Below are 13479 nucleotides of genomic sequence, written 5' to 3'. Positions count from 1 at the left end.
ATTCACACCTAGTATAAAGTAATACACAACATCAGAATTTGCATATGCACCTAATTTATGCATTATTGAACAAACAGTTGATATGCATACAGAAGCCTGCTTCCATGAGCAAATCTCCTTCAGTGCAATCTCATTTCAATGACTCACTGATGACTAAGTCATGCTGTCAACATTTAAAGGCCAAGCATGGGGCATACCAACCCCTATGCCTGGGACATGAGAAACAGCAATACGTTGTTCAAATTATCGTCACCAGCTTTAACAGGAACAGATATTTTGGAACAGAATGAAAGCTACTTCAAAGAAAAGTTTCATTAAATATTAGAAATACACGAAATACAATCAATCCATCTCCTTTATTGACATAGGAAAAAGTGCATTGTATACATGGATCAGAACACAACACAGTTAATGAAACATAGTAGGAGATACTTTAGGATAAAACTGTCCAGACATCGTGTTGTACGAAAATGGCTCTTAGGACCTATGGTGATGTAATTTCATAGTGTCACTCGAAAATCTTGCCACATTCTCCACAATGTCATTACTGCAATTGTTAAGCAGATAAGACACCCTGGGAGAGTCTGTGCGATAAATCGCCTCCTTCAATAAGGAGGTCAAATACTTATCATATATTTTTGTATAAAATGGGCAATAAAATAAAATGTGTGTGATGGATTCAAGCTGTTTTGTGCCACAAGGGCAGTATCTTTCAGAGTATGGGATTTTCGAGAATCTACCTTGCAAAACTGCAGATGGTAAGACGTTAAAACTTGTGAGGGAAAGAGCTCTGCATAGTTGGGGATCATAAAGCTGGTCTAAATATGGAGTGTCCTGGCCAAATGAGGGTGGAGTTCCCAACCCCAATGGGGAACAGGTTTTGTTGGCTGCGCTGCAAAGGGTTTGGAATTCAATCTCTAGGATTCTGCACTTGATTGTCTGGAGTGCCTCCAATTGTGGGAGCATAAGCAGCTTTTGAGTTATGGTGCTGGAGGAGACTCTTGAGAGTCCCATGGACTGCAAGAAGATCAAACCTATCCATTCTCAAGGAAATCAGCCCTGAGTGCTCACTGGAAGGACAGATCGTGAGGCTCCAATACTTTGGCCATCTCATGAGAAGAGAAGACTCCCTGGAGAAGACCCTGATGTTGGGAGGCACAAGGATTGAGGGCACAAGGAGAAGGGGACGACAGAGGACAAGATGGTTGGACAGTGTTCTCGAAGCTACAAACATGAGTCTGACCAAACTGCGGGAGGCAGTGGAAGACAGGAGTGCCTGGCGTGCTCTGGTCCATGAGGTTACGAAGAGTCGGACACGACTAAACGACTAAACAACAACAAGCAGCGACTCAAGTGACAGACCACAGGTTCTGATTTTGCTCCAAATGCAAGCTAGCCATTTGGAGTGGTGGGATTCTGCCAGCATGAGGAAAGTTAATGAAGACAGATTGGACATGAAATGTAGGCGGAGCCAGAATTTTATAGCAGTGAGCCACTATATATATATACTATACCTGTTTGGGAAGAAATAAAACCACATTTCTCTCCTTCCACATTCATAGGTCTTTCTTCACCTCCTTCCCAGTTTTGGTATAATAATGGTGAGCCGTCTGCCCATCTGTGTGGACATTTTAGGTATTTAGTTCTTTCACTGCAAATGACTCTCAAAAAACCCTTTATTCTAAACCTAGGGCATGGGCAATCTGAAGGCAAGTTGAATCAATCTTGAGAAGCTAAGCATATCTGCATCTTGCCAGTACTGGATGGGAAACCACCCTGGAATTCCATTGAAGAAAGGGGAGAAATAACTGGAAAATATAATGCATTTTCTAGAAGAATGACTTTGAATTCATTGATTTGCTTATCAATTAGTGGATTAGGATGTAATTAAATATATCATTTAAAAAAAAATCCATGACTGAATGATTATTCAATACAAGTGTAAAAATGAGGGACAGGACCAGAGGAATCCAACTCTGTAACAGTCAAAGAAGCTGCAATGCTTGAAGATAATAGATTACCAGCATATTCTACAGTACCAATATTTCCCGCCCCTGAATCTGTAACAAAGATCTAATCTAAAACAGGAGTTCTGTAAATTCAAAATAGAACAGATGACAGAAAAAGAATCCTTTCACCAGAAGCCAACTATAAAAAGACAGAAATAATTTGTTTTGGCTTTTTTTGCGGGGGGTGGGTTTCCTTCCAACCTCCCTCAAGAAGTCATACCAAAAAAACCGTATTACACTTATATTTATAATCCAGAAGATATTATTGTAAGGGAAATGTTTTGAAGTCCAGATCTCTCTCCCTTGGTGTCAAATCTAAGCGTATTTTGTAAGAGTGGACATAATAATTCAGTCTTACCGAAATCCTTCAGTAGCAATTTCTGAATGTAATGCAATCCACCAATCATTATTCATTTTTGATACCTGCAAAAAAAATTTTTTAACAATTTTTTTAAAAAACAAATGTTAGATGAATTTCTTGCTTGCTGGTATACAGATTTATCCAACTCTGTCTTGCGTTATTTATGTTATACCAGTGCATTAAAATGAAAATATGGGAATCATTAAAATGAACGGCAGAAATCATGTATCAGCTCCAACTACTGCACAATTGCACTCATTTCACATGCTAGCAAGGTTAGGCTTAAAATTCTACAAGGCAGGCTTAAGCAGTATGTGGACTGAGAACTCCCAGAAGTGCAAGTTGGATTTCGACGGGGCAGAGGAACCAGAGACCAAATTGCAAACATGTGCTGGATTATGGAGAAAGCTAGAGAGTTCCAGAAAAACATCTACTTCTGCTTCATTGACTATGCTGTGTCAACCACAGCAAACTATGGCAAATTCTTAAAGAAATGGGAGTGCCTGATCATCTCATCTGTCTCCTGAGAAATCTCTATGTTAGAACTGGATATGGAACAACTGATTGGTTCAAAATTGGGAAAGGAGTACGACCTGGCTGTGTATTGTCTCCCTGTTTATTTAACTTATATGCAGAATTCATCATGCAAAAGGCTGGGCTGGATGAATCCCAAGCCGGAATTAAGATTGCCGAAAGAAATATCAACAACCTCAGATATGCAGATGACACAACCTTGATGACAGAAAGTGAGGAGGAATTAAAGAATCTTTTAATGAGGGTGAAAGAGGAGAGCGCAAAATATGGTCTGAAGCAGAACATCAAAAAAACGAAGATCATGGCCACTGGTCCCATCACCTCCTGGCAAATAGAAGGGAAATGGAGGCAGTGAGAGATTTTACTTTCTTGGGCTCCATGATCACTGCAGATGCTGACAGCAGTCACGAAATTAAAAGACACCTGCTTCTTGGGAGAAAAGCAATGACAAACCTAGACAGCATCTTAAAAAGCAGAGACATCACCTTGCTGACAAAGGTCCGTATAGTTAAAGCTATGGTTTTCCCAGTAGTGATGTATGGAAGTGAGAGCTGGACCATAAAGAAGGCTGATCGCCGAAGAATTGATGCTTTTGAATTATGGTGCTGGAGGAGACTCTTGAGAGTCCCATGGACTGCAAGAAGATCAAACCTCTCCATTCTGAAGGAAATTAGCCCTGAGTGCTCACTGGAAGGACAGATCCTGAAGCTGAGGCTCCAATACTTTGGCCACCTCATGAGAAGAGAAGACTCCTTGGAAAAGACCCTGATGTTGGGAAAGATTGAGGGCACAAGGAGAAGGGGACGACAGAGGACGAGATGGTTGGACAGTGTTCTGGAAGCTACGAACATGAGTCTGACCAAGCTGCGGGAGGCAGTGGAAGACAGAAGTGCCTGGTGTGCTCTGGTCCATGGGGTCATGAAGAGTCGGACACGACTAAACGACTAAACAACAACAGCACCACCTCACAGTTGCCTCTGGCTGGACTTAACCATCCAGGGACCCTTTACCTTTTACCTTTACATAGCGGTAGTAAGAACCTTTGGCCTGTGGGCCAAGTTAGGCTTCTCAGACTTCCAATTTGATACAGCCCAGCCACACCACCTACCCAGCCATTTGTCAAGAGAAGATACACAAGAACAGTATTACAACTGTCTTTTTCAGAGAGCACCTACACCATTAACTTGCCTCAGTCTCTGAAGAGAAAAGAAACTGCATTTCACCAATTTGGAGTTACTATATATTTACATTTCTCATGATTATGTAGAGATGGCTACTATAAGAGTTGAACTATAAATATTTTAAAGTGTCAAATCCCCAGGTTTTGTTTTTTTTTTGGTAAGGCAGAGAAGGCAGGGATTGTTCCTTGAAAATGTAGAAAAATAACTGGTTATGTTACCTTTTTTATTCTGTTGTGGATAAATTCCTGTTCGTTGGAAGAATGTATTGTTGCTATATTACCACGGAGCCAGCCACAAACAAACTGAAAAGTGGACCACTCTGAGGCGCTGTCATAAAAAAGGTACTCTGCTCCTTGATAATAAAACCACGATGGCTCTAAAAAAATCAAGTTAAATTTTATCTATTTGCATATGTACGTGAGGTAATTTTATAGTTAATTCAGTTTTATTGCCATGGAGCTGATGTTCCACAAAAGGAGCAAAATCCTTCTAGATCAGAACTTGCAGCATGTTTGGATAAAGATGCACCCCTAGTGGTAAGATGTTGCTAAAACTGTTTAATTTGGGAGATGCTGCTGCAAGTACATTTTCAGATTACATACAAGACTTGTTTTTGTTTTGTTTTTGAAGACATTTTGGTAATCCAAGTAAAATTTAAGTTATTACAACTGACTGCTTTTATTCATGTCTTTAAGGAAACACAGAAAAACCTTTTTAAAATTATGTTCATTAATATGTATACAGTATTTCATAAAATGATGCTGTTGCAGCATGTGTCAATAAAACAAACAAACAAACAAACAAACAAACAAACAAACCCTCCCCTCCCCACCTCATACCATGTATATACCACTGCGGAATCCTTGGTTTCACACCTGTAACAGAAACAACGAATAATTTGTGCCACTCATGCAATAGGCTTTCACAGAAATTCTTTAACTATAACCCTCCCTTTCTTAAGTATCTTTTGCTAGGATTTCATTACCAAATGCTCATCAACAAAGAAAACTTCCAAACTAATGAACAATACAAGCGAGCTACATATACTGCCTTGTAATCTTCAAATCCTGGTAACTGTGATTATGTTCTGCTGGTGCTATGAGTGAGGATGTATCCTGCCTGAGGACAAGATTAAGGTAAAGGACCCCTGGATGGTTAAGTCCAATCGAGGACGGTTATGGGATTGCGGCGCTCATCTCGCTTTTCAGGCCGAGGGGGACGGCGTTTGTCCACAGACAGCTTTCCGGGTCATGTTGCCAGCAGGACTAAACCGCTTCTGGCGCAACGGAACACCGTGAGCCGGAGTGCACAGAAACTCCGTTTACTTTCTCACTGCAGTGGTACCTATTTATCTACTCACACTGGTATGCTTTCAAACTGCTAGGTTGGCAGAAGCTGGGACACAGCAACGGGAGCTCACCCCGTCATGCGGATTCGAACTGCTAACCTTCTGATTGGCAGGCCCAAGAGGCTCAGTGCCACCCGCATCCCTTAGCTCATCTAACCCAGTATTCTCTACTCTGACAAGCAGTGTCTTTCCAGGATCGCAGGCATGTCTTTTCTTATACCTTGCTACCTCAACCTTTTGTATCTAGAGATTCTGGGGACTGAACCCAGGTCCTTCTGCCGGTAGGAACTGGCGAGGCAGGTCTGTTCACCTGCGTTCCTGGTGTCACACTCTGGATTGGATCCCCACTGACTTGCCGCCCATAGTGCATGACACTGGGAAGTCAGGGGAGCAGCTCAAATGTATTCTGCATGCAAGGTATGCGCTCTACTGAGCCATCACCCCTCTTCTTTATAAAATAGTCATAGCCACATATAGTGAAATATAATTATTAAGCTAGGTTTTTTACCTTTCGGTATTTTGCATATCCATTCACGCTCAGAACTGCAGTGTAGCGGCAAGACTGTTCCATTAACTGTATACGCAGCACAGCTCCTCACATTATCTTCAATGTAATTGTTTTCTAAAAAAGCAGATGCAACCTGCCACAGAACAGTGCATTAAACTGAGTTATGATACACAGACAAAGACGAATACTATTAGTAAGGAAAAGACTTTTGGACAGGTTATGCTCCTTCTTTTTTTATGTATGGACCGTATTTGTTTATGGTCACCCTAAAGGACACTTCTCAAAGTGCATTGTACATGTTAAGTTGTGGGTGAACATATCAGACGACACAGCGATTCTTCAAACAGCTCTTGTTTATTCATAGGCCAGGACAGAACTGAACTGAAGGGTTCAGTCAGCCTGCTTATATAGAGCTCCAATACAATGTAACTGTAACAATTTTCTAAAACTATCCAATCACTGAATGTCACTTTCGATCCCTTATTTGCATAACTATCTACAGTATCCCCCTGCTGGCCCAGGGTGAGAACTTCAGTACATAACAGGACACTTGGCCACAGACACATGGATTGTGTCAGATAAGATGAGCATGTGTGTATGATAGCGCTATCTTTAAACTACATGGAAGCAGCAAGCAGGTAGAGAAGCGTTTCCCACCTGTGTGATCCCTAAATATGAATAGCAACAAAAGCTGGGTGGTTTTTAATTCATCGCTGGTATATAGAGCAAGGGGTCCACAACTTTTTTGGGCCCAGGGAAACATTTGGACAAGTGGCAACGGTTGTGGTATAACAAAATATCCCTTTAAAAGAAGAAAAATTGGGAGCGGTACTGAAGATGCTCAGAAACAACCCCCAAAACAGGAAAAAACATCCCCATTCCCCAAACAAAACACAAACCCCATCAAAAGGCAGCCATCTCAACCAAATACCAAAAATCTCTCTTTTTTAAAAAAAAACACACCAAACAAACCACAGGGGCAGGTACGTACCCAAGATGCTGAAGCATTTATGTCCCCAATGATACACCATGACCCTTATGTTTATTATTTTATAGTAGTCCAGTCATCTTAGTGGCCCTACGATAGTTCCTCCTTATCACTTTCATTCTGACTCTGCCGTTTTAATTTCCCTTTGATTACATTATTTAAAATCTCTTTCCTTAAGATATGATATATCAAGGCAAGGGCTGGTCAAAGTTTAAAGTGTACTAAAAGATATAGGCTGCATTTGAATGCAACACTAAGTTCAAATGCATGAACATGCTGGCTCCCCTGGAAGAGAACAGTTGCTTTGCTTTCTGCCAATCCTTTAAGCTCAGCAGGCATGGCAGTTAGCCAAGGTTTGCCCTACCATTACAGTGTGTGGTGAGGAGGCAGCTTAACCACAATCTCATGTTTGGATGACACAGCAAGCTAAAACTTGGCTTAGCTGCCATTCTGAGCTAAAAGGACCAGGGAGGGGCAAAGTGAGTGTGAGCTCCTCTCTGGGAATCAGCAAATTTGTATGGACCATGTAAACTGTGGCTTGACTTACTGTGAAGTGTGACCCAGACCACAGACTGAATCTTGTTTTGAATGGTCAGGAAGTTTATCAATTGGTGAAGCAGGCAGGTGTGCAGGAAAAACAAGTTGTATCTAATGGTAATTTTGACTTAGTGGAAAACTTTTCCTCTCATGCAACTCAGGCCATCCAATTTTCACTGATCCCACCTACCTTATATAGCTTTTCTCTGATTCTGTTCCATTGGATACTAGAACCTTTAGAACAGGGTTTTTTAGAGGTTGAATTGGTAGGATGGGTTAATGAAAATTGGTTTCCCTGCCTTGCATGAGCAGGAATGCTTCTTCATACAGCAAAGCCACCACTGGAAACAATCTAATTTGTTTTCTACTATTTAAAGCCCATTTCAATGTAATGAGGGGAAAAATATTTACAGGCGTTCCATCAGACCATTCCCAGGATCCTCCGGCTAATGGGTTCCTTTTGTTGAGTCCAATCCAGAACTGTCTTTCTTCATCACTATGATTAAAAAACAAACAAACCCCAGAAGACAGATGAACACTGTTAGCCACTATTGTACCTTTGCACACATCAGAATAGGATGTGTGCATGGAGCTGAGGAAAATTGACTGAATTGTTTGATTCACTCCTGAGTTTTCTGAAAGGGTGACCCAATTCCTGACCTTTTGAAAACAGGAAGCAAACAGCATGCTACAAGCACATAGAGAAGCCTTAATTGGTTTTAAGGAAAAGAAGTTGCAATTTTTATTAGAGGAGCTTGTGAGTAAAGAAAGGCAGTGCTTAACACATTCGCTTCCTGATACTTTTACTATAAATAGGAGTGGGAAATTTTGGCCCTCCACATGTTGTTGGACTACAGTTTCCATCAGCCTTAGGCCATGCTAGCAGAGGCTGATAGGAGTTGTAGTTCAGTAACATCTATCTGGAGGGCCAAAGGTTTTCCCATCTTTGCTCTACATATTACACCCAATCAGCTTTTCTTGGCATTATTTGTGGGCTGAAGTCGATTTTCTCAGATGCATGTGGTGTCATCCTCACTCAGTGTGGCCAAAAGACCACAAAATGCAGAAGGTAAAGTCTTCCGGGTGAACATTATTTTCTACAACTTACACACACTGTATGATTACAGCAGAAATATTCTAGTCTATTCTTAGATTAAAATCCAAGTTCAAAAGATCTGTATCTGAAAAGAAATCGAGGGAACAAACACTCATCTGATTTCCCCTCTCTTCTGCAGAAGTCTCTTTGATAGTCAACGGAAGACTTACACATGAAACATGGTGTTCAAAAGTTTGCTCAAGAAATCCTCTTCAAAGGCATGTGTAAAACTAGCAAGATGTGCTCCAAAATCTTGACACAATGCTTCGGCTTCATCCCAAGCCCTTTTCATCAGTACTTTTTCACTGTGAAATACCTGTGCAATAAAACAAAGACCCCCCCCCAAAAAAAAGTTTGATTTGCACATTGTCAAAATACTATGGAGAGAAGAGAATACAGTCATACCTCGGGATAAATATGCTTCAGGTTGAGCGCTTTTGGGTTGTGCTCTGCGGCGACCCGGAAGTAACTGAGAGCGGTACTTCCGGGTTTCACCGCTCGCGCATGTGCAGATGGTCAAAATGACACCAATCGCATGCGCGGAAGTGGCGAAATGCGACCCGCGCATGTGCAGGCACGCTGTCGCGTCTTATGTTCCGTTCGGGATGCGAATGGGGCTCTGGAACGGACCCCGTTCGCATCCCGAGGTACCACTGTATACAACATATACTAAAAAAAACTACAAGCCTGTTCTAGAATAAATAAATTTCTCTTCTTTTGTTATCTACAAACATATCACTCCATGCTTTCCAACATTCCACAACTAAAAAAAGAGATGTGTGTATAAAATCTCCTGTCAAGTGTCACTGCCTGAGCTTGCCCCAACTATTATATGTGGCTAAAGGGTCTACTTTGCTTGCTGCATGTTGTATTCATTTACCCACTCTGTAATAGTTTTGTCTAAAAGCTTAGGTGTTATTTGTTCTTTTTGGTAAAAGATACAATATTAAAAAACCCAAACTGCCTGGCAATATTCTATCAGACTTCAAATATATATCTCAGCTTCTGTAGCATGTGTAACAGTAGGCTCTCCATTGCATGGTGCTTTAGCATTTATACCCATGTATTTAAATGCACATGAGACAAGTTGCATCCTTCCCAACTGAAGCCCTGGAGGGGTAGTTTGTTCCTGGAGAATGGCAACTTGAGCAATTCAAACTTACAGCAGTTTAATAAGGCATCTCAGAAGTAAAAAATAGGAACAATGTGGATGTTGTTTTCCCAGGAAAACCAGAACTGTCCATACTAAATAGGGCCACTTGAACTTTGTGTCTGGCATATATTATACTATTTATTACCCCATCATGGATTCCTAAGTTCATTTCATCTGAGTTTTCAGTGAGAAATTTGTCCCCCTTTTCACCTTATAACAGCTGAGCAGATTGTGGTCCGATTCCCATCCAAACATGCAAGAATTAAAAGTCTTCTCAAAATGTGATTCTTCATTAGGGTCATTTTCTCTTTGGTATTTAGCTTTTTGCTTACACAGTGACATAGCCTTGAAGCTTGTACAGTTTTTCACTTCCCAAACACCAAGAGGTCCCTTCTGTCGTTGCATAACAACACACCCTCCAGAATGCCCTATAGTGGGGAGAGAAAGACATTTTAGCGTTGAGTATCATTTTTTCTTTCCAAATGTGGAAATTTTTTTGTTGGATGGTAGTTTTTCCCTTCCAAAAGACAGAAGCAGAAGGAAGCCATTTTCAGATGCCATGCTTTTACTGTTACCAAATGTGATGTTTACATACTATGACCACTTTTAATTTTAATAGCCATAAAATAAATAAATAAATTTTGCTTTTTGTTACACCGGTTCTGAGTGATACCTAAGGCTTATTTCATTACATCAAACATTCAGTGCTACCTAAATAAATTATTACTTTTACTAAAACAAAAATACTGTTCAAAACATTGCAGGCATTCTTCATGCTGTTACTGCTCTGCATTTATAATGTCCAATTTTGGAAATTTGAGCTTTGTTACCTATTAAGTAAAAACAAAAATTGTGGTGGGCAGGGAAATAAAATTATTACTAATCCCTAATTGTAGCCATTAACTTATGATTCCCAAAATAATATCTAAATACCATAGTTTCACAAAAGGGAACAACAATTATTTTAGCAGTCCTAGAGGATAAGGATCAACACTTTCCTCCCCTATCCTTGGGAAAGTATCTAACTTTGTTATGCTTTGAGGGTATGTCTGCATAACTACTATAATTTAAGGCTGCAATCCTGTGCATGCTTAATATGAGAGACAGACAGAGAATTACTTTATACAATGGAAGTCTTCCTAGATAAACTTACAGAATTACATTGAATGTTGGCAGTAAACTAATTTACAACACAATCTTCACAATGCCTATGCAGAAGTAAGTCCTGCTGCATTAAATCTGGCTTACTCCCAGAGTAATAGAGTCACAATTGCAACCTTATTCAACAGTTTCATCTATAGTACATACACTGAAAACATCTGGGAACTGAAGTAGGCACCACTAGAACCAGATGGTTTAAGTTCTTATGCTACAAAAATATGCCAACTCATCCAAATAACTCAGTACCTGGCCGTGTGCCTTTCTGCCCTCCCCTCTGCTATCTCCATCTGTCTGCTACAGACCTGATCCTGTTTTCTACTGGATTCAAGATCGATGTCTGAAACAGTGTTTTAGATATATTGTTTGGAGGTTCTGCAAGGTGCGCATGAAACTCAGACATAACAACTTGCCCCCAAAGCAATTCCCTCTTGAGAAACCATAATACAGACAGCAGCTTTAGTTATCTGGGGAAAGGATATAAGAAACACCAAATAACTAGGCTTTTTAAGTCTGTGAATATATTTCCCTATAGTCAACCAGTAGAGGTCACTGTTGAAGGACAAGAAGAATCCTCCTCCATAATAAACCAGGCAATGCTTGTCCTTCCGGCTATAAGAAATGAGTAAGTAAATGAAACTACAGAATGATGCAACTTTAAATCACTGTGCATTACTAAATGGGGACAGAATACAAAGAGAGAGATGTTCGAAGGGCTGTCTCAAGTGGATAAATAGCAGCTTGGCAGATAACTTCAAAAGCCTACCAGCACAAAATATAGTTTTCAAGCCTTTTAGTTCTGCAAGTACTTACAAGGCAATTTTAATGGTGAAGCTGCTAGCAGACTATTTGCCCACAAGAGATTGCTAATCAGGTTAAGTGTATGAGCAGCTAACTGTAAGAATGGAATCCGGAAATTAAGGCTGCCATTCCAAACACACTTTTGAGCCATGTGTTTTAAATGTCGGCTAGGGCATTGTCTTCCAGATGTTGTCCTCCATTATGGGGACTGTAGTACAGCAGCTGGAAGATACCATGAAGGCTATCCCTGGTATCTAGCAGGCTATCAAACACTTAATTTGTTGTATTTGCAGGTTCCATTATCTTGAGGTAAAATTTAATGTTATAGGTAAAGGTAAAGGGACCCCTGACCATTAGGTCCAGTCGTGGCCGACTCTGGGGTTGCGGCACTCATCTTGCTTTATTGGCCGAGGGAGCCGGAGTACAGCTTCTGGGTCATGTGGCCAGCATGACAAAGCCGCTTCTGGTGAACCAGAGCAGCGCACGGAAACGCCGTTTACCTTCCCGCCGGAGCGGTACCTATTTATCTACTTGCACTTGACGTGTTTTCAAACTGCTAGGTTGGCAGGAGCAGGGACCGAGCAATGGGAGCTCACCCTGTTGCGGGGATTCGAACCACTGACCTTCTGATCGGCAAGTCCTAGGATCTGAGGTTTAACCCACAGCACCACCCGCGTCCCATTTTAATGTTATACTCTGGCCCAAATTAAGACATCCTGGTAATAAGCGGAAAGCAGAAAGTGAGGAAAAGTGGCACGTTTGCTTCAAGAATCAAATATTAACAAGAGCTATAAAGGTTATAACTCACTAGGTTGATATTTTCCCCAGTTTGTATAGGTCAGACGATGAGGCTTCCCATCTTTATTTAGCCAAGTGTATTCTCCTGTATTGTTGAGGTCTTGCAGTGCTATCCAAAAATAAAGGTTATCCGTTTTCTCCATGTTGTGAATCATACTGTTGAGAAAACCCTGTTCAAACCTTGAAAAAATATGAAATAAAAACAAGGTATTAGATTCCTTACATCACATTTCAAGAGGCACCCCCTATTCATCCTTTTGAGCAATACATAAAGCAGTATAGAATCCTGTTGAAACTGAACAAATGACTGTGGTACCTTGGGTTAAGAACTTAATTCGTTCTGGAGGTTCGTTCTTAACCTGAAACTGTTCTTAACCTGAGGTACCAGTTTAGCTAATGGGGTCTCCCGCTGCTGCCGCTCCAGAGATTTCTGTTCTCATTCTGAAGTTCTTAACCCGAGGTACTATTTCTGGGTTAGCGGAGACTGTAACCTGAAGTGTCTGTAACCTGAAGCGTCTGTAACCCGAGGTACCACTGTACATAAGAACAGCAGATGAAGCACATTAAGTGTCTGGTTTTTAATACTTCACTAGGAGCAAATGGTGGGCTGTGATGCAGAGGCAAGCCCCACTAGAGGAAACCTGTAAGTTACTTCAAGAAAAACAATATGCCAGATCTCCCTGGCTTAGATCTCTTGGAATGCAAGTTCAAACGGCCGCTTGCTCAGGACATGCCTCTTCTAACTGGCATCCTGCTCATGCCATGAGCATGCCGGCTTTCAGCTCTACAGTTCTACATGGAATCACAGAATCATAGAATCGTGGAGTTGGAAGGGATCCCAAGGATCATCTAGTCCAACCCCCTGCAATGTAGGAATATGCAGCTGTCCCATATGGGGATAGAATCTGCAACCTTGGTGTCATCAGCACCATGCTGTAACCAACTGAGCTATCCATGACTTGGGCAACACACATTAAGAGGGTCATCTCTTTCTCCAACTACAGTGG

The 13479-nt window shown here is 41.1% G+C and overlaps 1 protein-coding gene across 1 annotated transcript in view; it reads right to left on the bottom strand.

The window, feature by feature from the left end:
- PLA2R1 (phospholipase A2 receptor 1) overlaps positions 1-13479 on the bottom strand; it is a 61413-nt gene that overhangs the window by 21415 nt on the left and 26519 nt on the right. Inside the window, exons 11-19 of the mRNA XM_083578592.1 lie at positions 12483-12652; positions 9926-10143; positions 8733-8878; positions 7878-7962; positions 5942-6074; positions 4925-4960; positions 4304-4461; positions 2368-2432; positions 1515-1618 (exon numbers count right to left, since the gene is read on the bottom strand). Coding sequence (XP_083434718.1) covers positions 1515-1618; positions 2368-2432; positions 4304-4461; positions 4925-4960; positions 5942-6074; positions 7878-7962; positions 8733-8878; positions 9926-10143; positions 12483-12652 — 1115 coding nt within the window. The remainder of the gene's footprint in view (positions 1-1514; positions 1619-2367; positions 2433-4303; positions 4462-4924; positions 4961-5941; positions 6075-7877; positions 7963-8732; positions 8879-9925; positions 10144-12482; positions 12653-13479) is intronic.

The sequence above is a fragment of the Podarcis filfolensis genome, assembly GCF_964270895.1.
Source record: "Podarcis filfolensis genome assembly, chromosome: 1".
NCBI lineage: Eukaryota > Metazoa > Chordata > Lepidosauria > Squamata > Lacertidae > Podarcis > Podarcis filfolensis.
Note: the sequence above shows the minus strand (reverse complement) of the source record. Positions and strands in the feature narration are given on the sequence as shown.